Genomic DNA, 25129 nt, shown 5'->3' with positions numbered 1-25129 from the left:
TCATCTTGGCAGAATCCTCGCAAGAGGACACACTGTGCTAATCTGAACTAATGTCTTGCTCTAGTTGCTGTAAGGCAGGCACACAGGCCACATTCACACTAACAGTCTCTCTGCCCCCACTGCCAGGCAGTGCGCCAATTTGCACAAGGCCCAACAGCAATGCTACTGTTTTTCAGGAGGACAGCTTTCAAGTCACTCCTGTCTCAAAATATGTAATGCCACGTTGGTTCCCGCATTTGTACAGCATCCTACCTGCCATCTTTTCCCCAGTCTGTCTTTTTTTCTGCCCATCTAATGCAGACTATAAACACCTTGGGCAAGGGACCTAATCCCTTCCTTCCACATTATTTAGAGATAGGCAGCTCCCCCACAAGCAGAGGCCGACAGATCTGGACAGGGTTGGGCAGAGAGAGACACCTTAGTTTTATCCAACCTTCCTTCAGCACAGTGGACTTTTCTATTGCTTTGCCCTGCTAGGATCCTATGCATAGTGACTTGGAAATTAGGGCTACTGAACTCAGGGAACTTTACTTCCAAATGAGCATGCACAGGACTGCATCTCAGAAGTTGCCTGGTTCAAATCTCAATACAGCTATGAACTCCTTAGATGGCAAAATACTATTTCTTAGCCTCAACCCATCCACCCCCAACTGAAAAATGCTCACTTACAGAGCTATTGTAAAGGGTGGCAGAGATAAAGTTGTGAAATGCTTTGAACACTCACAAAAACATTATAAAAATGCTACATGTTGTATTCATTGTTATTCTTATTTAAAAAGCAAGTACTACCCAATACTTTTTAAAGAGTCACTCCAAATGACTGAGGGGAAGTACCAACCCCCATTTTCCCAGGCTCTGTTCCAGCTTCTGCGATTATGAATTCAGACTTAGTCAGATGGGGGATTTCAGGCTTTTGTTTTGAGGATCCCACCCACCCACTGCTTTCCTTGAGTTAAGGACAAAGCATCCTTCCCTGTACTGTGAATGATAAAAAGGACTTCTCTGGGACTCCCCCCCCCACATACTTTCATAGCTTTAAGCGAGTCCCCCCAAGACCACTACAAATGTGTCCCAGTCACATCACAGGTTTGAAAATTAAGCTCAAACAGGACTTTGCCTCAAATCCTATCATCTGCATGGACTATGGAGCCCTTTGCTGCAGTTTTTCATTCCCATCCTTGTTCTGGGGATCCCATAATCAGGGAGGGAAACTGCACTGTTTTTATCTGTGCCAGCTGAGACTTAGGCTGTTTCTAAGGGGATGTCAAGGATGCTTTGAAACCCGGAATGCATTCCTTTGGAACGTTGTTTTTGTACAGAAAGCAGGTGACATACATTTTAGAAATCAAAATGCATGATCTAAACAACATGGATCACTCAAATTACAAACCTAATTACAAACTGCCGTTATCATGTGGTGGTTAGAGTGACCAACTAGAACCAGGAAGACCTAGCCCAACATCCCCATTGGCTGTGAATTTCACCAAGTGAATGTGTGCTAGTCAGTCTCTCTCAGCCTAGACCTACTTCGCAGGGTAGTTGTGCAGACAGAGAAAGGAGAACAGAATCTTTTGTGCTGCCCTCAGCTCGTTGGAGGAAGAGCAGGTTAAAAATCAGCCAACTGATTAAAACCAGCATGAAAGACCACGAGGGTGTGGAAACAGCCCAAACCAATTTTTGCCGAAAAAGAGCAAGGACCATCTTCATATTTCAGAGGCAAACCCCAGGGTGTTCCACAGCGAGTCATGGGCCCCTGGCTTTAAAACATCCTGGGTTTACACTTAACAAAACGCCATGTGGAAAGCTGCCCTCAGAAATGCTGGACTGCTGTATAAGAACCAGTGGCTCACCTGGCTAAGGCCAGTTTACCTCTAAGTGTGTCACTCTCGGAGGCAGTATGCCTCTGAATACCAATAGCTGGGATCCACAGGTTGGGAGAGTGCTGTTGCGCTTAGGTTCTGCTTGTGGGTTCCGCATAACAGACATTATGTTATGTTGGCCACTGTGAGAACAGAGTGCTGGACTAGACGAGTCCTTGGCCTGAGACAGTGAGCTCTCCTTCTGCCCCTATTGAGCTTGCTATCTGCAGTTTTAATTAATCAGAGTTACCTTTCCAGTACATTAAAAGTGTTAAAATCGCTTAATCTAGCCAAATAATAAATTAACCACTGCAGCCCTAACCATGATGCAGAACCAAAGTAAAATCTCAGAGGAAGGCTGTGGCAGCCCAAGTGGTGGACATGTACCTCTCAATTTACCTGGTCAGTTGTTTGTTCCCCTACCTGTTCTGGTATCTGCTTCCTCTTCACGAACAATGTCAAATCCAGCCTTCTCCTCTGAGTGTGTTATACTGGACTCGCTCCTTGCACTGTTCACAGGGCTGGGCGATGCGAGGCTGCAAGGGGAGGGGAAGGCAAGCATTCTTTTCATTACAAATTCTTATTATTCCATCAACTTTCTATGTGAAATAAAGTTAGCATGCAAAGTTTGATTACAGCAAATACTGCCCACATCTTGAGAGCAGCGATGGAGTGTAAGAGAGGGAGTGGATTACAGCAAATACATCAGACAGAAATAGGGCGAGAAGTAAGGTTGATAGAGCTCTGAAGAAGCAGCAGCCCAACCCACCCATGTATTCGTTGCCCCACCCCATCTATGTCCTAATAAGTGCAGGACTGCTGCCTGGAGGATGTCACTACCTCCACCCACCTCACAAGCCACTCCTGGTTGACAAGTTAATCAGAGGGGGACATTGTACCTGTAAACTGGGGCTGGTAAAAAAACAACAACTCATTGGACAGACTTTCAGTAATTAAAAATGGGGCATAATCCATTGGTAAGTTATCCTGCGCAAGCCGCACGGAAATGAACTGGATGTGTGCAAGAGTACAGAAGAACTCCCCAAGGGAATACACTCCATGAGTTTGATCTCGTATCTCTCTCCCGTTTTGCCCCCCTAAATGGCACCTGAATCTGCTATCTGACATTGTTATCTCACTCTTGCTCGATTAGGAGGCCACGCTTCTGCTGCCAAGCCCATTCCTCACCCTGATCTGGATGCTGACGGCTAAACAAAGTGATACTGAGAGAGTTTCTTTTTCTAGCATACATGAGAAGAGTTCAGAAGGGCTACCACATACCCCCAGAAGTCAATGAGTTTATTCTACACTTACACATCAGGAATTCTGCTTACAAGGGTGGGGGCCATTGCGGTCCTCCATATGTTAATGAAGTACAATTCCCATCAGCCCTGACCACTGGCCCTGCTGGCTGCTGGGAGTTGCGAGTCCAATAACACCCAGAGGACAACGGGCTCCCCATCCCTGGCTTACAAACACTTCTTGGGGCAACTTCTGCCCTTAGGAGTTGGAACCTGCAAACAAAGGCTACCCAGAGGATCCAGTCTCTCATTTGGTCCTTGCTTCTAAGGGCCTTGTGCAACGAAAGCCTAAAGTCAAATAGATTATTTTTAGCAAATTGTGAACTCCCATGTGGATAAAGATACCAACTTATGATCTGGCTTTAAATGCCTGAACTCAGCTTTTTTCTTTCTTTTTTAACCCCAGTCCTCCCAGCTGCTTATTCTGCTCCAACCACTCAAACTTTCTTCCCTGTGCCCCCACCCCAAATTCTTCTCACATCCATCGCCCAGACAACAGAGAAAGGCATCTGAAACTCACTGACCCATTTAACATGTCCCTAAAGAATTTCTCCTTGCAAGTGTGAGCCAGAGTTAATGTATCATTTTCCCAGAGACAGGAAACAAAAGGTAGAGCATACAAAAGAAAAAGTGGGGGAAAGAGTGAAGAAAACAGAATGGATTAAAAACAAAAATAGAAGACGCCTCCCCAGCCAGCCTGCTTTCCAGATATTCTCAGTACTTTTGAGTTGGATCCCACACCTAGAAAGGCACACCTAGGAGGCACACACTGCAGAATAATAATATCAAAGCATCTCATAAACCCTGACGTGTTCTTAGCATGTTCGTTTTTAACTCACGGGGCAAGGGCAAGGCTTCTCCAAGCTCCTGAGTAATGTAGTTCAAAAATCAAAGTCCCTCCACTAAATCTACTGCAGCTTGGCTGCATTCAAGATCTTAAGACACAGGTTGCCATACTACTAACCCAACCCCAGAGCTGCAGGCAGGCGGGAACACAAAACGTAAAAGTTGTGTATTTTGTATATCAACCCCCAAGGAATCAGTGACTTGGGCTACACTGTACCAATGTGGACTAAGGGGCTTCACTCAGCACAGCTGTCAATCCAGTCCTTAGGGATCAGCTGGAAGAGCACAACTGACACACGCATGGATTCTCCCTGACCATGGAAGCACCTTTAGGGACCTCCATGCATAGGAGCAGTATACCACAGAAGAAAAGAAACTAGACAGGGACCCTCAGCATTTGAGGACTACTGTTGGAAACAGAATGCTGGAGGGAGATGGACTGTTTTCCGATTCTTTAAGATATCTGAAAGTTCTCTATAGCTCTCATTCTGTGGGATCAACATGGCAATGACACTCTAGTGACAGAAGTCACACAGGCAGTAGGACTGCCAACTTCTCCTCTTCTTTTTGCAGACATCGCTATTTTGCCTTCGTTAAGACCTGCAGAAATGAAGCCATTTTCCTCATCACTTTATCACCATGCCAGTACTGTATTAGCTTCACCAGTTAAATGTCTGTATAACACAAAGGCATGGAAGCAGGGCCAGTTAAGAAGGTTGCAACCCAGCAGGACAGGCCAGTGGAGGCAAAGCAAGATGAAGGGGAAATGCATATGGGAGATGGTGGTACTAAGCAGACACTGCTCACTGGGATGAGGGGAGCTGGGCATTCTGATCCACAGAAATGCCCACTCCATTCGGAAGGATATCATCCATCACACCCTCCCCTAAAGCACCTTTGGGGGTAGCACACACAAGAAAATGCTCAACCATGCTTTAAAATGCAACTACAGAAGGATTTTAATAACCACCTTACAGATGTAGCTCAGTTTAATGGCAGTTTCACATGCAAGATAACAGCTCCATTTTACAGTTCTTTGGCCCATGATCTACCAGTGACTGCCATCAGGCCACCTCCAAAATAAATAAAGTTACCAAGTCAAAGAGTGCCCCTGAAACCCAAAACATGAGTCACAGATCATCTCCATCATGCATCCTACAAGTTAAGTGTTGGGGTGGGGTGGGGGTTAAGGAAACTCAGTCTTGCTATCAATTCCCTGGAGAATTGTGCATTTTAAGCTGTCAGTTTTCAGATTTTCTTTTAAAAATCCCAATTCAACATTCAACATTAGCAACACATAGAAATTAGGTCTGGGGCATTGAATCTATTTCTGCAGGATTTATGGTGCAGGAAAATTATTTATATGCATCATTCCTTCCAGCACTGCCTGGTCCCTTACCTAAAAAAAGGTTAGACATAAGCGTCTAACAAGGGACCACTGAACAGTCTTAGCAACCAAGCCCACATCCCCTGACCGTTTCCACAACCAACCTGCCCCCTCTTTTAAATGACAACAGCCACTGCCACTGGCTCACCATTTGACCTGCTTCCCTCCCATGATCCCCCCTTGACCTCTGGCCTCACAGAGCCAATCTCCTAGGGAGCCTCGGTCTTCCACAAGTCCCAGCCACGGGCATGCCTCGTTCCTTCACGTGCTCAGAATTTCTGCGCCAAGGATGTCGGCTCCTGTCAAACTAGCAGAGAAATGTTTGCCAGGCGGACTCCCTCGCACGAGCCAAGAAATTCACAGCAGGAAGAAGGGGGGAAATTAAAAGAGCAGCTCCGGTTCTTTGGCAGGAACAGGTCGGTGATAAATCTGCAGCCTACGAGCATGGCTCAGGGAGGAGGAGGCTGGACGCTCGGCAGCCGCGGTTTTCGGCTTGGCTCGGTCGCCTGTTGGGTTGCTGTTTGTTTTGCACTGTTGCATTTTGGTCTGACGTATGCCCAAAATCTTTTCAACAGCAAGGATCTCGGTCTGAATGGCAAGTCCTGCTTTTCATCCCATTCTAATCAGTCCAGCTCTCCAACAGCCGCCAGAGAGACCCCAAGCCAAGCCACAGAAACCACTTCTCCAGCCTCGGAAGCTATCTCCTGTAGCACAGTAGGTAGCTGTCCCCCAGTCCTCTGTGCCTGTTATGTCTGTGTGCGCAGGCGAGTGTCTATGAGTGCGTTGCTTCTTCCTTCGCTCTCTGCAGCTCCGTCTCTCTCCTGCTGTCACCAGGGCTGTGCGAGGCAGAAACCTATTCTCTAAGATGTCTAAGCACAGGGTGGAGAAGAGGGATGGTCGAGGGGAGGGGAGGGGCTGGGAGTGGAAGAGGGAGGGAAGGAAGACGTGCTTCATGGCCTGGGAAAAAAACAGCATGATTTGGGCAATTCCTGTCTGAAGCATGTCTGCTGCCTTCCCATAAGAGTACTCTGCTTTCCCTCCCCAGAAACTGTGGCACTAAGAGTGTGTCTGTCTGCCTGTGTGTGTGTGTGTGTGTGTGTGTTGATGAGGATCCAAAGGAAATTATCTCTGGCTATGTCACAGTCAGGAGGATGGGCATAGGAAGCAAAAATTGTCCATCTACACATTAAAAAAAACACAAACCAATAGATTTCAGACACTAATAAAATGGTGGCATGTCTTTTCCGGGCAGATCTGACAAACTGCCTCCCTGATGTTGAGCTATTTCTTTGGGGGGGGGCGGGGGAAGAGCCTTGAAATTTCCTTTTGGCAACCAGGATGCACAAGGCAGTTTTATTGACGAGCCTCTCTTTTTATTAAAAACTGCAACATGCACCAAGTATAAATACAGCAGGGTGATATCAAAACAGCAAAGGAATTGTAGACAGACACACACACCCTGCCACGGAGTCACCACTAAGTATTTCACGACCATCAGAGGGGCCAGTGACGAAACCAAGATGCCCTGTTCATGTTCCACAGCTGGGAAAAGCAAAACACAGAGCCAGGGAGAAAGAAAACAACTTGGGTCTGGCAGTCACACTCTGTTCCTCAGTTACTATTGGCAACAGCTACCATTGCTATATACAAAGATCTCACAGAACAGAAGGATGGCAATGAAAATGCACTTCATACCCTATCCAAAAGAGGCCAGCTACATCAAGGTAACCCTATGCACCCAAAATACCGTAGTAAGAGCCACTTGTATTCAAACTTTTGGTGAGGATGGTATACAGATGGTTACAGCCACAATGCTCTAATTGATATACCTATCAATCTAATGGTCATGCAGAAACCCCAATGAAGTCTGCCTCAGTAAAATTGTCAACCATCCTGAGCCCTCAAAGCAGGGATGCTGGAGAAAAATCCAGTGCCCTGTGCACAAGGATCACACCTCAGAGCAGATGCGGGAGTTAGCGGTACATCAAAACCCTCTCCTAGTGCTTGTGCATAAGCACGAATTATTTTACATGTGCATTTTTGCAGGAGGGCTGCATTTACTTCAACAGAGGGCTGCACAGGAAGAAGGCAGGTGAAAGAGTGCATTCTTCTGCTCTGAGGGCAAACTTTAAAGCAGAAGAATTTGCCATTCTCCAAACAGACACAGTGAGCTGCTTGGCAATCATGAAAATGTTACACCCCCACTCAAGGCAAAAACTGTACACCAAGTCAGACCACTGGTCCACCTACACTGGTTCTGAAGGGGGGAAAATGAATGCCAGGGGCTCCAAAAAGGTATCTCTAAATTGAGCAAATGGGCATCTAAATGGCAAATGCAAGCCAGTGTAAAGTGACAAAAAATACTAACTTCCATATAAAGTAAAGGGACTTGAATCGGTGGTGCGTGGTGACTGACGAGGAAAAAATCTTGGGGTCATAGTGGATAGCTCTAAGAAGATGCTGACCCAGTGTGTGGCAGCTGTGAAAAAGGCAATTCAATGCTAAGGAACATTAGGAAAAGGACTGGAAATAAAACTGCAAATATCATAGCAGCGTTATACAAATCTATGGCGCAAGCACACTCTGAATATTGTGGACAGCTGTGGTCACTACTCCCAAAAAGCATACAGCAGAGCCAGAAAGGGTTCAGAAAAAAATGCAACCCATATGATCCTGGGGCAAAAACAACTCCATTATGAGGAAGGGTCAAAATGTTTGGGGGTTTTTAGATTAGAAAAAACGGCAGGGAGGGGACATGATCGAGTTCTATAAAGTTCTGCATGGTGTGGAAAAAGCATGCAGAGAGAAGTTTTTCTCCCGTGCTCATAATACTGTAAGCTGGGGTCATCCTATGAAAGCTGAATGTTGGAATATTCACTACTAGAAGAGGCAGTGATGGCTGCCAGCTTGGATGGCTTTAAAAGAGGGTTGATGGAGAATAAGGCTCTCGATGGCTGCTAATCATGACGGACATGTTCTACCTCCACAGCAGAAGGCAGAATGCTTCTGAATACCAGTTGCTGGAAGCCACAGGAAGAGAGAGCACTGTTGTGCTCAGGTCCTGTCTGCAGGCTTCCATAGACATCTGGTTGACCATAGGATGCTGAACTAAATGGGAAACTGGCCAGATTCAGCAGGCTCTCCTTATGTTCTCATGCTCTTTATTTCATTATAATTGTATAAACCAAGATTCACTATGCCTATATTCTACCCACAGTATCATGCTTCTGAATACTAGTTGCTGGGGCTCTTGAGAACAAGAGAGCTGGCATTCTCGTATCCAGTTTGAGGGCTTCCCAGAGGCATCTGATTGGCCACTATGGGAAACAGGATGCTGGACCAGGTGGGCCCTTGCTCTAACCCAGCAGGGCTCTTCTGTGCCCTCCTATTAGCTCTCCAAAGTTTCAGGAACAGACCTTTCCCAGATCAGCTACCCAGAGCTCCTTTTTAACTAGAGATGCTGAGGACTTTATGCAAGGTCCCTCCCGTCAGAGGCGGTGTGTCCTTTATGTCCCATGATAATCCTGAAAAACTACGACCCACTAACATAGATTAGAAGCCCAACTTCACCTATGACACATCTGAAAGGCCAGGAGAGAAATATCCACCCTTTTGCCACCTTCACAGTGAATACAACAGAGTGGTTAAAGAAACATGTTAAGGTGTAACTAATCTGCAGCTACTGAGTCTATGACCTAGATTTAAAGCCAGCACCAATCACCTACATCATCTTTGGAAGCATCATAAATTGCCTTGATGCTGACTTAACTTGAATTCTCCCTCTGAGTGGCTGTGCCCAGCCTGCAGCCATTATCTCCCCTTACCAGCTTGGCAGTTACGCTGCAGTTTAAACAGGCATTTTCCATGTCTGTGACAGCTCTGGATTTGGTAAACCAGCACCAGATGCCTTTATCCATGACAGGCTCAACAGCCCACCTCCTTTCACATGGAACAAGTTGTGCATCTGGCACAGCTGGGATGGAGACGCACACAAGGTGTGGGAGAGATGGAGAACCACTCTGCTGGGTAGCCTGGATTTGATGTCTCAATCTGGGACACTGGTGTGGGGATATAAACAGCATTTCCCTATCCGCTTCTCCCCCCACAAAACCCTACAGCACACAGAAACTACTGTTTTCCCCTGCAATAATGGACACAACTCTGAAACATCTCCCTCCTTTTCAACCTCCCTCTTGGGTCCCGCTGCTGAGTTTCACAATGCAGCTTCTGCCCTTTGTCTGTACACAGTTACAAAGCCGACACACAAATCCACATTTAACGGATGGAGAATATCCCCCATTCTCAAGACATTATGATTGAAATCTAATTACACATCACAGCACAGTCCTGGGTTTAATTAAAAAGCATTTTAGTTCTAGCTTGACATAATCTCCGATCAATTTCCTAGCAGGTTGTCTGTCCTTCTGCCTGCTTCTCAGCCCTACAGGATTAGGAGAACTCTGGGAAATTTGCACACTGGATCAAACCTGTCAAATCTTTGGGGGTCTTCTTTTCTCTTGCAGCTATGCTGGGGATACAGCACCTGCAGGGGGGAGTCAACAAGGCTTAAAAACAGTCTTTGGGAAGTTCACACAACTTTAACACCATGTCTCAACAGAAAACCCTGTCTGAATTTGGGTTCCCAGTTACATACTGAGTTTGCCTATAGATCCAATTTAAGGTGAGAAATGGACAGGGTAAAAAGCACCCAGTTTCTATTCATCTACAGCCACAATGTGCCCCTATTACCTGGCCTTTGATACCCAAGATGTGTGTTTTCAGGACCTGCCCTATTCATGTGACTGCAATTTTTTAAAACTGTTTTTAATAGTGAAATTTAAATTGTCGTAACCTGCCCTGGAATCTTCTGGTGAATCTACTACTACTACTAGGCTCCCAACCAACACTCAGACATGGACTTTGGTGAAAGTCAATAGGAAGGAAGTTCCTGAACTCTGGGGCAGCCACAATAATGTAGTGCTTAGACTGCCACTATTAACTATGATTATTAAACGAAACCTCCATGTACAGCAGCAGGTGACTAACCTGTGGTCCTCCTGATGTTGTTGGACTCCCATCAGCCTCAACTAGCACTGTGAATGGTGGGGCATGATAGGATCTGAAGTCCAACAACGTGATGTACAGCAACAGTATACCTCTGAATACCTGAAGCTGGGAACAAACTAGCAAGCAGGGAAGGCCATCAGCTTCAAGCCTTGCATGTGAGCCATTCAGGGGAATCTGGCTGGCTGAAAAAGATTGGACTAGAGGACGCTAGTAGCACAAACAAGACAGTTCTTGTGGAACACCTCTCCTCCTGTCCTCATTATTCAATCAATGCACAGATGACACAATAAAGGAGATGATCTAGAACAGGGGTCAGCAAACTTTTTCAGCAGAGGGCCGGTCCACTGTCCCTCAGACCTTGTGGGGGGCCGGACTATATTTGGGCAGGGGGGAATGAATGAATTCCTATGCAGAGATGCATTTTAAATAAAAGGGCACATTCTACTCATGTAAAAACACACTGATTCCCAGACAGTCTGCAGGCCGGATTGAGAAGGCGATTGGGCCGGATCCGGCCCCCGGGCCTTAGTTTGCCTACCCATGCTCTAGAATACAACAGGATATAAGGGGCGAGGCAATTTCTGCCATGGGTCAGGCCCCACAAGAAACCGCCATAGTCTGTGTGAAGCATGAACATATGCCAAAAGAGCTTGGGAGCTGGGGAGTGGGAGTGGAATTCCAAGTAACATTCCCAAATAATGGAGTCAGCATATAGCTTGCTTCCAGAATCCTCAGCTCCTGATTACCAGAGTTATGGCAGACTTTAGGTCAGGGAAAGAGAGGGGGGAAATGTTGCCAATTAGAACAGCAGAGGGAACTGCAGGAGGCAAATTGTAATTACCCACCCTGGAATCGGGCCAGGCTCTGTGGGCCAATCACTCTAACTCTTGTGAAATGTGCCATGCAGTTTTTAATGAGATCACATGACCAGGGATTCCATTTACTTCTCTTTCAAAGGGTATTTTTGGTGGCACTGTCTCTCTTTGCCCCATATATCAGAAACCCAGGGACTGGCACAGTTGCTAGGGAAAGGCAAGCAGTTTTTCCTGCCTATATCTTCCTGGGCTAAGAGGCATTCTGCCTCCATTCCTTACCTTCTCACAAGCTGATGTGCATGGGCTGGTGGTAGAATGATACTGCCTTAGGTTAGGGGAATAGAAAGAGCTGTTCTATAGGAAGAGCAGCTGTACACCTGTGGGCCTGGTTAGGTGATATGTTAGCTCCTTCTCTGTTTTGAGTTACAGTCAGCTGCCTTGGAGCATCCTATATAAGACGTCTTATTCTTTCCCTCTAATATGCTTGGGTCCAGGGATTGTCACAAGAAGGACCTCTGTCTACCAATCAACATAGGCTCCTTTTTAAAAAAAAATTAAAATAGGGGAGGCGCAAGTCATGCATTTCTTGAATTAACAAGAGTTCTAACAAAAGTTGAGAATCCCTGACTCCACCAGACTTTTTGAAATATCTGTATGCATGGGAGGTACACAGAGATGGGGTTGAAACGAGCCATACTATTTTCACTGCGCGTAACAGCACACCTCCTTAGATTATTATTATTATTTTAAGCACACCACCGCAATCCAAATCAGTGGGCGTTTTAAATCTGAATGAATGTAAATGAACTGACATGCAAAAATGATGAATGCCTGTTATTCCATCTCCCTTGTCTCCCTTTCCCAAACAGAACGTGAGTGGCAGAAAGCCCAGGAGAACTATGTGCTTTCACTCTTGTATTTAACAACTTGCTTGGCAGCTGCGGGAGGTAATGAAGAATTCCATGCAAGAGGGAGTAAGTGGCGGAGGAGGAACAGATCTCTCCACCTCTCTTCCACCTGTCCACTTGGTCTCTGTACTAGCTGCAGAGAAAGGGAAGCTGCATCCCTCCTCTGCCAGCCCGCATGGTAGAAGGCATTTTTAATTTTTTTTTTTTACAAGCCCCTTACCAGAGTAAGATGCTGCATTTCCGTTACTTGCTGTAGAAAAGAGGGTGTCTTCTCCTCCACGGCTAGCACGGAAACACATTTAAAATACATGGCTCCCTGCCCCCGCAAAGAACCCTGAGAACCGTAGCTCTGCGAGGGGTAAGCTACAGTTCTCAGGATCATCTGGAGGAAGCCATGTGTTTTAAATGTATGGTGTGCATGTGACCTAGCTCCTTAGGTAGTAAAAAAAAAAAGTGTGCTTGTTACCTTTCTGTGAAATCATTAACAGGCTAGTGTATGTCTTCTCTTTCTATTCTCTGGTGGCCATTATGACCTATAAGTTTCTGTGGTGCACAGATGTCTTGCACGTTTCTTCCCATATTAATGAGAGGGTTGCAAAAAAAAAAAAAAAGCAGATCAGGAGAAAATTTTGTTGGTTTCTTGTTGAAAAATGCATACCTGTTTTTAGCAATTGTAATGCTGTAACTAGCTGTATGATTTATTTGTGTATCCAGTTTTAATGTTCCAAGACTATGATAAATAATTCATCAATTAATTATTTAATCTGGTGCGGGGTCTACACAGAGTCTGTCTGCAATAGAAGCTCCAGCAAAAGAAGAACAGATTGGATACAAATTCTACCTTTGCAGTAGAAATACCATGGCATGGGACACCCTTTTGAGGATACTGCTTTTCGGGTGAGGAATGCAAAGGTGCAACCACATCTATGTGTAATAGCAGAAGCAACAAAATACACTGTGTGGGTCACATCATGCTGCCCTGATGTGCAGATGACCCCCCGATTTGCATTATTGTGTTCACAGCTGTAGCCCTATAGGCCTGGCAGAGAAACAAGGAATGGATTCTGCTGCCTAAGCTGCAGAGGCACACATGGCACTCGTTTTAGACTTCTTGGTTGGGTCTGAGTAAAAATAAGCCATAATTACAGTCAAGCTCCACTTCCTGCAAGGTCCTTTTCCCAGGGGCCTCCGTCTCAACTACTGCCAAGGCTCAGACCTCAATTAGCTTGTGAGGTTCTCCAACAGCCATGATAGCATGGATTTTTATAGTGCGGTGCAAGTACTTTGCCCTGAGTTTCAGTTCCAAGGGAGAGCACCCGCTATGTGGACTGTGGAGAGCTCTTACTTTTCCACCACAGGGGAGTTGTGGGAGGAAGAGGTTTTCCACAAACTAACTACGTGCTGAACTGCACCAAATGTGAAAATCCAGAGGGGTCCATGGGGTTTGAGGATGGAGAAACAAGAGAATGAAAAGCCTGGGGTGATGCCAAACAATAGATGAGGCATCATGGTAGAAAAAAACAGCTGTAAACCACAGTTCCTTTCAGTCAAAGAAAGTGAGATTTCTTGCTGTCTCTCTCTCTCTCTGTCTGTCTCTTTGCAACTGACTCCACGACTTAAATCAGCTTCACTCTGCCCAGCTGGCCCACAAAAGGTCCCTGATACAGGGTATCAGGCTTTCTCCACCATGCCATCAAAGGTTCCTTCCTTTTCTTGTGTCTCCCACAGAGAGAAGAAAGCCGCTTGTAAGCACCGACATTTTACTGTGCCCTGCAAAATTTTGCACCCAAAGAGAAAATGCATGTAATAGAAATCCGGAGGCAAGCAGAAAAAAGCCCAGCGAGCAGAAAATAGGACGCAAATTGGCAGATGCAGGCAAACTGATTAACACACAACGCTCTGAGTTCAGAGGGTTCGCTTTCTGATTGTACAATTGTGAGGGTATCAACAGTGACTGAAGAGCAACGGCCATCACAGACAAAGCACTTGGGAGAAATTTTGGGGGCAATTAAGGAAACACATTTGGGAGGTGGGGACGGCATTTGGTAGTCTTATGCTAAAATTCTGGGAGAATTGCTAAATTCTAATGAACATAAGAACAGAATCTCCCGATTCTAAATCCAGAGAAACAGTATAAAAGTTAGTGCAATTTAAACAGTGTGCTGCTGCTGCTGTGTGTGTGTGTGTGTGTGTGTGTGTGTGTGTGTAGTATGAAATATTTCTAGCACAAATTGAGGAGGTAAAGGGCAAGGAGCAATATACTTGGGGAATCTGTGCGGCACAGGTCTAAAAGCTATGGGAGAAGGCAAAGAGCTAGACTGTGCATGAAAGCATCACAACATAACTACTCAAACGGTTTGTGTTGGGAATGCTTTTGCTTTAGGGCCTTCAACAAGCAGTGTCTGCTCTCCAATATATACATATTCGTGAAGTCTAGATGAAACAAAACTTGAGATTCTAAAGAAGCTAAATTCTGCATCAGACTAAAGATTCCATGCAGCTCATCATGTACATGGAAAATAGCCTTACTTGTTTTTTAAAAACCAATACAGGACCAGCTTCTACAAAGGGTAGATTTGGAAAAGCATGGAGGTAGGAGCTGCAAGGAGCAAATTTAGTACCTGGAGGAGTGGGACTCGGAAGGCACACTTTGCTGCCCCTCATATTGCTGTACCAGTGCTCGGACACTCCAGTACGGATGCTCAATCTCTTCATCCAGGCTGCTGTCTCTGAAGATTAAAGACCGCACCATGAGCGAGGACAAACAGTGTAAAACAACAACAACCCCCTTGGCTTCAATTTAGGCTAATGAGGCATATTCATAGGATTCGGTTGGCACTGCCTCCTTAATGAAATGATTTTATAATGTTGTATCATTTTACTGTTGTTAGCCGCTCTGAGCCCGGCTTTGGCTGGGGAGGGGGGATATCAATAAATTATTATTATTATTATTATTATCATCCAGATTTTTAAAAGGCACATCATCACTCCTTGCATATAATTGGTTTAAAGATGTGCATTTAAAAAAAAAAACTGTTGTACCATCAGCTACACAAGACAAAGCAAACTAAACAAATATTGCAGAAAAATGGCAAAGTGGCAACTGTGGATCCAAAGAGAGAAGTAGATTGGTTAATGGTATGAATGGAAGGGGCCAGGTCTGCAATCCCACCGGCCTGTGGAAATACAAGTCTTTCTTTTGTTAATCTCTTCTCATCAGCCTACAATCCCAATCGCTCCTTTCATTGGCTCCTGATGTAACATTTTGTCGCCACAAGTGTACCTGCACAATCCATACCAGCATGCTACTAGAAAATGGCAGTTGCAGAATGGTGTCAGCAAAGCATATACCCCCAGGTATCTCAAGAAAGAGAGCCAAGTCACATGCTACAGAAAAAGGCAAAAAAAAAAAAAAAGCCTTTCCCACCCAAACAAAAACAAGATGATGAGTCAATCCACTCTAGGGAAAACCCCTTTTTGATCAATTCTAGATATGTCAATAGGACACGGGTGGTGCTGTGGGTTAAAGCCTCAGCGCCTAGGACTTGCCGATCGAAAGGTCGGCAGTTTGAATCCCCGCGGCGGGGTGCGCTCCCGTTGCTCGGTCCCAGCTCCTGCCCACCTAGCAGTTCGAAAGCACCCCTAAGTGCAAGTAGATAAATAGGTACCACTTTATAGCGGGAAGGTAAATGGCGTTTCCGTGTGCTGCGCTGGCTCGCCAGATGCAGCTTGTCACGCTGGCCACGTGACCCGGAAGTGTCTTCGGACAGCGCTGGCTCCCGGCCTATAGAGTGAGATGAGCGCACAAACCTAGAGTCTGGCAAGACTGGCCCGTACGGGCAGGGGTACCTTTACCTTTACCTTTAGATATGTCAATGAGGCATATCTAATAGCTCACATTATCAAAATGAAACTGAACAAGTGAAATGAGTTACCTCTGTCTGTGCCGGAGAACATCACGCCCCAAACGCAAAACATCCTGGCGAACATCTGCCAGGGCAGCCACTGCACCCTGGGCAACAGCAGCAGCTGATTGAGGCCTGTGATTGGCTGATGACAGTCCTGTTCCTGCCGAGTTCTTTCCCATCATGCTCGATGGAGTCTGATTGGCAGCTTTACTTGAGCCAGGTTTAAAATGAGCAGCTAAGGCAAGGATTAACCTCATGATGCATTTCAGGTTCCCATCAACAATGTCTATAAAATACAACCAAACCCAAACAATGAGGTTATTTGCCTGAAACCCAGCATGACTCAGTCTGCTCAATTGTTGCAACCATGTTAGTATATTTATATCCCAACTTTCTTGCACCATGAAAGTCAAGGCAGTGTATATGGGATTCCCAGGCTCCAATCATATCTAGCCTGCTTAGCTTCAGAAAGGTGGCTGCACCATGAGTCTTCAAGTCCATGGCCTTCCTTCCTTATCCACTGGCAGGTGTAGTTCAACTTATACAGGGCCCTGATGCTGTTATGATATGCATTTCTTGCTCCCAAGAGCAATAATGTGGAATGGAGGCATATAGCAATGCCTCAAGGACCACCTCTCCCCCTATGAACCAACCCAGGCTCTGTGCAGTGTTAGAAACTGAGTTGTGAAAGCTAGGAGCTAAATGACACCTTAAACCTCGGTTGTGGGTGCACGGAATTATTATTATTTAGGGAAGTTTTTGATATTTAATGCTGTATTGTTTTTAACACTCGATTGGGAGCCGCCCAGAGTGTCTGGGCAAACTCAGGCAGATGGGCGAGGTATAAATAATAAATTATTATTAATTACTATTATTATGTCCAGGTATGCTTTTTTAAATAACAAGAACACAAAGCTGACAATGAATGAACCGCAGCTGAAACATTATGTTCATTTTTCACATTGTCTAGTCCTTCCCGTGCCCACCCCCCTAATATTCTTAAGAGGGTCTCTTCTGCAGTCTTCAGAGAGTAGCTGGAAATGGGGAGAGAGAAAAAGGTCCTCCTTTTCTTCCACTCTGCAGTTTTAATCTGAAATCTTAGGCGCAGTACTGCGCCCAGAGCTCAGAAACTAATTCCCTGTTGCAAAATGCACCTAGAATAATGGGAGTTTTGAACACAAGTAGTCCAGAGTGCAGCAACATGAGAACAAGCTTTTTCTGCAATGGCTCCCCATTTTTGGAATACTCTCCCCAGTAAGGCTTGCCTGACACCTTCATTGCATATCATTAGGCGCCAGGCAAAAACATTCCTCTTCTCCCAGGCCTCTGGCTAATTAAACAATCTATGGCCTTTTAAACTGGGGGGGGGGTGTTCATTTGTTATTATGCTAAGTATGTGTTTTTATACTGTAAACTGCCCTATGAACCTCAGATGAAGGGCGGTATTTAAATTTGATAAAATAATGAATTAATAAAAATGCATAATAATGTCTGGAAGACCCAGCTGAAGCACAGAAGGTTTAAGGGAATCCAGCTTGCAGCTGCCACTTTTGGTAGCTACACCCATTAGAACTTTTGATAATGTAGCTGAATAAGTGACTCAAAAGAAAATCAATTACTGCCACCTACAGATCAGGCCTTTAACTGCATGGCACACTTCCAGGTTTGCTGGATGGGAAACTATCTCATCATAATTATGGGGACACTTTCCAGTAAGCAAGCCCAATTAAGGCCAAACTATACATTCAGAGCTATCACATTTTATTTTAAGCAGGTGTCTGCCCTGTTCACATATAAAACTGGGAAGGGAGGGGAGTCTACTTCTAACTCAAAAAGCAGCAGCAAAATCTAACCCACGTGTTATGCACACTGCCATGGGCAGTTGCAACTAACTTGTTGCAGGCAATCTAGATTTCTTCCTTCAAGCTAGGGCTTGCTTTTGTTGCACTGGTTTTTCTTTTCTTTTCTTTCTTATTAACGCTTTATTGTCTTCAGAAAACAGTACATACCACATACAAATCTAGGAAATTATTTTCTAAGTTACAAAGCATCGTACTTTTAAAGCACAAATATCTGAATGTGGGGGAAATGCACATTGCTAAGGCATGTTTTTATACTGTCTTTTATGCTGCTTCTACAATTGTTTTAAATTTGTTGTTAGCCGCCCTGAGCCCGGTTTTCTGAACCGGGAAGGGCGGGGTATAAATAAAAATTTATTATTTATTATTATTATTATTATATAAGTGTCACAGGCACCACGTAACTGAAACTCTTGTGAGAAAACTTCTGGTCCCATGCTCACACCATTTGGGGATTTATTTAGTTTTATTGATTTATAAACCACTGTCATCATCCACACACACACACACACACACACACACTACAATCCTCTAGAAGAATGTGGCTGGGGGTAAGTGTTCATTGAATGTTTAGATAAACCCAAGGGAAACAAACTGCAGAATCCCTGAAAAAGTCTAACTGACACTGTCTGTGCGGATTAGCAAAGCTGCTGCTTTTCAAGAACCAGCATTAATGTTAACAGGTGAACCTCCTGGGAATGGTTTAAATATTAACAAATCAGTCTGCACTTCAGATGCCATACCTCCAGCTGTGCAGTCTTCCTCCTAAGTGCAGCCAGCACTCTTCACAAACCCGTTCCTGCCAGTGGTTGTGATTGTGCTCATGGCAAAATTGTCAGAATACAACAGTATCACTTCTATCCAGGCTGCTGAATAACTTATTCTATACTAATTCAGGGGTGGAAATATCCCAAGCCCCAACCCTACCTCTATCCTGCTACTGTCTGGTCTTCATTGCAGTATGATGGCCCAATTTCCTGAAAAAGTAGCTGAGCTAGGTTAAGCATATGGAGTTTTTACCATGAAAATCCTATTTATCGTTTCCCAGGATTCCACCTAAAATTGTAGGAAACCCAATCTTGGTTAAAAACAAACAGATGATTTCCCAGGGTGCCATAAAAATCTGAGGCCTGATGCAGCTTACATAAAAGCTGGTACAAACTCTTGGGTAACATCTCACGGCTTCTCAAGAATGCTGCCATTGTCACAGAGAGTCCACTGTTTTCCCCCTTATGTACAGAGGGTTCCCAGCTGACATCTGCAGCCTGCAGGGCTGCGCTCTTCTCCTCCCTGGAAACAAGACGCCACTGTGCCCCTTGTCACCCACACCCAGTGCCTCAAGATAAGCAGTATTTCCAACGAGAGAACTCTAAAGCTCACAAGACTGGGAGAACATTTCTCTCGATTCATGTGATGTTTGTGACTCATGTTGATGCCAGAGGAAGATGGAACAGCATCTGGCTTTGCCTTTTATATTTCTTTTCCACTGAATGTTTTGTTGTACTCAGCAATGGAAATGCTGGCAAACACGGCTTGCAAAAAGCAAAGAGGAAGGTGAATGCTTGTTTCTACTGACGTGCATGTTGAATGGTTTATTTAAATGTAAAGGTTCATCATTGTTGCACCCGATGTGTATGTCTTTAAGGGGCCAGAGCAAGGGCCAGAGTAAGATAACGAGACCCAGCTTTACAGCTGTGAAGCATAGCAGGTGCTGCTGAGTTGTATTTGATTAAGGTGTGTCAGCATTTGGGTGTAGTATATAAGGAGCAGCACCTAGCTCTCCCATTACCCTGGGGGATGGGTTGGTGGTTGGGTCTGGTTTGGTTGTTAATGTACTTAGAGTAAAAGGAGTTTTTGTTTTTCTTATTAAACCTTGTTTAAGTTATTTTTGAGTCCTTTCTTTTTAATGCATACTGCAAACAGCCAACAGTGCAATGCTATTTCATTGATTTGTATACATCAAACTAAAGAGCCCTCACCTTTAGCTGATGTCTGGTGCATACGAATCTTTTTGGATGCCACGAATTGCAAGACTTTCTCCACATTCTCCCTCATTTCTTGAGGGCTGGCGGGGTTGACCTGCACTCCATTCAGTTTCTCTCCAGCTGTGGAAGAGACACAACCTAATTATCAAGAAGAATGAGCTTGTGTGACAGTAACTGCCTACTGGAGCTGTTACAGGTGGAGGGGAATAGTTGTTAGCCTCAGCAGCTGCTTCTCCTCGGAGGCAGAGGGGAGTACAAGCTGTGATTTCACCATCCTCTTAGGGCACTGGAACACTAGAATAAATAGACAGAGCTCGTGCCCTTAAATGCAGCTGGCAAAGAGGGATCTTTCATTATCTGCTGTATCAGCTGGATTCAGCCATGTCCTCCTGCTGGCAGGCTCCACCATGTGGCCTTTGAAAAGAGTGGCATTATCCCAACAATCGTTATGGCAAACCCTACTATTTCTGCCTTATAAATAAATAGTGGTATCTCAGCAAAGAAATTAGTACCCAAGGAGGCCCTGTGAAAAAATAAAATCACAGTTTAGACATACTCTCATTGTCTGGCAAGGATACTGATCATGAATAAGGCATTGGTCAAACATGGCCTTCAGGGCAAAAAGAGATATGATTTTCGTTCCGCTCCAGTACAGTGGTACCTTGGGTTACAAACACTTCGGGTTACAGACTCCACTAACGAAGTAGTAGTACCTCAGGTTAAGAACTTTACCTCAGGATGAGAACAGAAATTGTGCGCTGGCGGGGCAGCGGCAGCAGGAGTCCCCATTAGCTAAAGTGGTACCTCAGGTTAAGAATGGTTTCAGGTTAAGAACGGACCTCCAGAACGAATTAAGTTCGTAACCAGAGGTACCACTGTACTGCTTAGAACACACAATCCTGTGTGACCCAAAGATAGATAGAAGAGAGACCTAGAACTGGGAGCTGATGGGACCATCAATAGCCTAAGAGCTTCCCCTACCTTCTGAGGAGCTACTTAAGACATGAACACCCCGATGAGAGGCAGATTAAAAGAAATGCAAGGCAGGGAATTCCTGCCATCCTGAGAGCCCCATTTCTCATCTTTTAAAAAAGTATACTACATTTCAAGCCATCTTGGCAGAAAGGTGATATACAAATGGAATCAATCAGTAACTCCTACCCATGTTTACTTAGAAGCAAGCCGCACTGAGTGCCAGGGTAAGTAATAAGACTGCAGCAAACTTAAACCTTTTTGTTGCTACTAATGCTGCCTTTATTCTCCTAAAAACATCTTAAAATGCTTCTGCTGGTGTATACAACCATTGCTTGTGGCTGGTGCTTTACCTAAATTTATCAAAGCCATAGAGCTGTTTGGGAAACTTATTTCCAGCAGGGACTGGGGCGAGTCTGCTTTGTGGCTGACTTGTGCAAAACCTCTCCCTTTCCATCATTGACTTCTCTCAGCCGCCTGGACGCTGACTAAGGATTTGTATTGAAAGCTTTGTTTGTACCATGATTTGGGACAGCCAAAAAAGTTCCAAACAATGTTTACAGCAGGTTAGAAAGGCAGCCTTTAAAAAAATTCCTGCTGTTTTTCTACTCCACCATAAGCAGATGCATATAGCTCATTGCTGCGCCATTTTGTGTGGACCCATTTACCACCCCCTACCAATGAAATCCCATTCTGTCTCATCAATAGATGCAACTCCTACTCTGCTTTGTAAATGACAAGAAAAGGGACCAAATTTTATTTAAGTTTCTACAGTCCTAGCAGTATGAATGGCTCTTCCTAAATGCAGGCACTACTATTTCTAAATAATAAGAATAATAGTTCTAGGAGTAAAGGAAATCCTTTCATCGCTTCCCTAAAACGGTTCTTGGCTCAGGTTGTCAGTCATGAAAAGCATTCTGGCATCTATTGGGACACATATGGAAGTAAGGAACGTTTGCTTCTGGGATTCACAGGTTGTTCTCTTCTGAAAGGGGATCGTGGAGACCTGGTTGCAAACATCTTGAGCCTACGTGAAACTAAAGAAGCCCTACCTACCCACCCCTCCTGTTCCGCCATTCCCACCAGCAGTTTAAAGATTTATCCTTAGTAGTCCAGGCATAACAGGTACTGGGGAGCTCCTCTCAAGGGACAGTGCAATGGAAGTGCAAGCAGACAAACTGGAGCAATATTAGACAAAGTTCTGGTGAAGTGCTATCATTGATTTATTATTTTATGTTATTTTATTTTGGAGACAGAAGGCATGAACACAGTCTTCCTTCACAGCACATTTCAGCCATTGTGCATCACTCTAGAGTAGCTTCATTCAAGTTATGGAGGAGGCTGCAGTTGAAAAGAACCCTGACATGGTTACAATGAGTGTCTTCTGCCCGCCATGTTACTGACCTACGATCTCAATGAGAGAAGCCAGGACAACGCCATCTCGGAGATCATGTCTCAGGTCCTGCACTGGCTTAACTGCAGGCTTCTTCTTCAGCTGTGAATTCACCCAGGCCACATATGCTTGCAGCTGTTGCTGGAAAAGAGGAATCAGAACACCACACCATTACCATCTTAACAGTTGCTTGAGAACCTTTGCACAACTGCATCCTATCCAAAACACCATGTCCATCCTGACATACACAATGAACTGCACATGCAAGGGCTCACCCACTGACTTTACACTCAGGTGTTCAGCAGTTCACAAGAAATGAAGAGGAGACCAAGGAGCTACCCCTTCTGCTGAAGTCACCTGAAAAAACTTATGCACAGAGGAGGTTCAACACACACACACTGTAACTCTTGTGCACACTGGATGCCAGATGGAGCTAAGACTTCACTTTCAAATACCACGGACGGAGACTTTTATCTGAATTGCAGGTAAAACCACAGAACACTGTTTCTCATGGTGTACACACAGTTCCATTGTTGCCTCAGGTCACGCTCTACAAAAAAACAACAACCCTATAAACAGACACCATAATGGAATCAATATTGATGCCACCTCTTTTATACATTTTGGAGAGTATAAAAGAGGATCAAATTTATGTTGGAAATGTTCAGATACAGAGAGATCTTTAATTCACATGTGGTGGCAATGCAAATTAACAAAATAAAATCTGGGAAATGATATATGATGAATTAAAAAAGATGCTTAAGTGCACTTTCCCCAAAAACCCAGAAGCGTTTCTGTTAGCAATAGGTCAGGAAATACCAAACAAAGTTAAAAACTTATTTCTATACGCAACAGCAGCCGCAAGAATAGCGTACGCAAAAATGTGGAAAGGGAAGGCCATCCCAACAAAGGACCAATGGCTGCTTAAACTAATAGATTATGTCGAACTAGGAAGTACGACAGCCAAAGTAAGAAATATAGATGGAAAGATAGTAACAAGCAAGTGGGAACAATCTGAAGTGTATTTAAAACGGAGTGGTATTAAGATAAATCTACAAGCAGGGATAAATCTGTGATCAGCAGCAGACAAAATAAAGGATCATGAATGGAAGGAGAAAAGAATAGATATTCAATGGAGATGTAGCAAACTAAAGAATGTGAAATAGGATATCAACGAAAGAAAGGTTGGGAAGCCTGTACAGTCGTACCTTGGTTCTCGAACAGAATCTGTTCCGGAAGTCCATTCGACTTCCAAAAACGTTTGGAAACCAAGGCACGGCTTCCGATTGGCTGCAGGAGCTTCCTGCAGCTTCCTACAGCCAATCAGAAGCTGCGTCGGATGTGCAGCTTTCAAAAAACGTTCGCAAACCGGCATTCTGGATCCAAAACATGCAAGTCACAAGACGTTCGAGAACCAAGGTACAACTGGTCCTAGAATGCGTCTTGTTCTGAAATGTGTATTTAAGGACTTCCTACTCTCCTTTGAATCCACCTGTGTGTTGAGATTTCCTCAGAAACTTTGCTTTACATGCCCTGCAGCATGCTGTGCAGCAAGTGAGAACATGAGATAGGGTCTTCTGTGGAACTCTCTCCCTAAGGATTCTGGACTCGCTCCTTCCTTGCTTGCTCTTGGATGCCAGACCAAGGTGGATCTCTCCCAGAGCACTTTTGGATTGCCCCAATTGCCCTTCTCCTCCCTGCACCCCCAGGCTTCTTCTCATCTAATCACTTTGGTTGCTACCTAAATGTAGGGCATTTTAAAAGTCTGACTTGCTTTTGTGTATTCTTTAGGATTTTTTGTTAACCAATTTGGAGGTTTTCTACTTAACTGACAGGTAACAAATATCGGGACACACACACACACACACACCTGTGTTTACCAGTTTAATTAACATGAAAATACATAGTTTCCATCCTACAGTACAGCGGCAAGCAGCAATCCTATTGTGTTGGGAACTCCCTAGGGGCAGACAAGAGCCTGTGCCATTGAGGCGACATAATCCAGTTTATTCCTTTTACGGTATATTGCCTTCCTTTCTGTTAAGCTCCCTGTTATTCTGCCGATGTGGCAGGTTTCAAGCCATCTCAGCAACGTCAGTCACAGTACATGCTTCTACGCAGCCCATCCGCCACAAAGTCTGATCACAGCACCACTTGTAATCATCCTGACAAGAAAAATCCAACTCCAGCCGTAACACGACATGGTTTTGGTCTGCCTTGCTCAGAAAGGTGTTCAGCCACTGATGTCTGCTGGATGCCCCTGCTCAGCAGAAAAACAGAGGGACACTGGGAGGGTGGAGTGGGCCGCCACAATGCAACACAGTGCAGAAAATCCAGAAGCGAGCAGAGTAAAACCGTGAAGGACAGGACAGTGAAAAACTGTGCTGCGATGGGATGAGGGTACCTTTGATTACATGCATCAGTCTGTGGCGTCGGTCAGAGGAGACATATTGAAGGAGCTTCAGAGTTGCCAGTCAGCTTCTTGGCTCTGTTCAAGGGGGTTGGTTTAACAGTTAAAGCTCTCTAAGCAGCCTGGCCCCAAGGCATTCTATGGGATTTTCCCCCCTTTATGAGCCACCATACGGGGAAACTCAGCTTTGAACTCCTAGTGGAGGTTTAACTCATCTGTGTTTGGAACAAGGCCTTGTCTGTGGTGGCACCTCCCCTGCAGAACACCCTCTGTTCTGCAGGAAAGTGCATCAGCTTCAGTCTGTAGAAGCCTTCAAGAAATTGGTTAAACCATTCCTTTCCTACCGGACTTTTGTCAATGAGTTACCTATCACTCCAAAGTTTGATTAATTACAAGTGCGGGGGTTGCTTTCTAGAATT

General features: G+C 44.8%; 1 protein-coding gene across 8 annotated transcripts in view; it reads right to left on the bottom strand.

Annotated features, from left to right (window-relative positions):
- The window catches only part of DIXDC1 (DIX domain containing 1), a 76122-nt gene that overhangs the window by 16545 nt on the left and 34448 nt on the right, over positions 1 to 25129 (bottom strand). For 7 of the 8 annotated variants that reach the window (XM_053367242.1, XM_053367243.1, XM_053367244.1 and 4 more), the window contains 5 exons: positions 22312 to 22441; positions 19930 to 20055; positions 16119 to 16377; positions 14805 to 14912; positions 2283 to 2395 (listed from right to left, as the gene is read on the bottom strand). In XM_053367242.1, coding sequence (XP_053223217.1) covers positions 2283 to 2395; positions 14805 to 14912; positions 16119 to 16377; positions 19930 to 20055; positions 22312 to 22441 — 736 coding nt within the window. Of the gene's footprint in view, positions 1 to 2282; positions 2396 to 5541; positions 6439 to 14804; positions 14913 to 16118; positions 16378 to 19929; positions 20056 to 22311; positions 22442 to 25129 lie in introns of those variants that run through there. The other variant, XM_053367247.1, reaches the window with a different exon arrangement.

The sequence above is a fragment of the Podarcis raffonei genome, chromosome 15, assembly GCF_027172205.1.
Source record: "Podarcis raffonei isolate rPodRaf1 chromosome 15, rPodRaf1.pri, whole genome shotgun sequence".
Classification (NCBI taxonomy): domain Eukaryota; kingdom Metazoa; phylum Chordata; class Lepidosauria; order Squamata; family Lacertidae; genus Podarcis; species Podarcis raffonei.
This window is presented reverse-complemented; position numbering and strand designations above follow the sequence as displayed.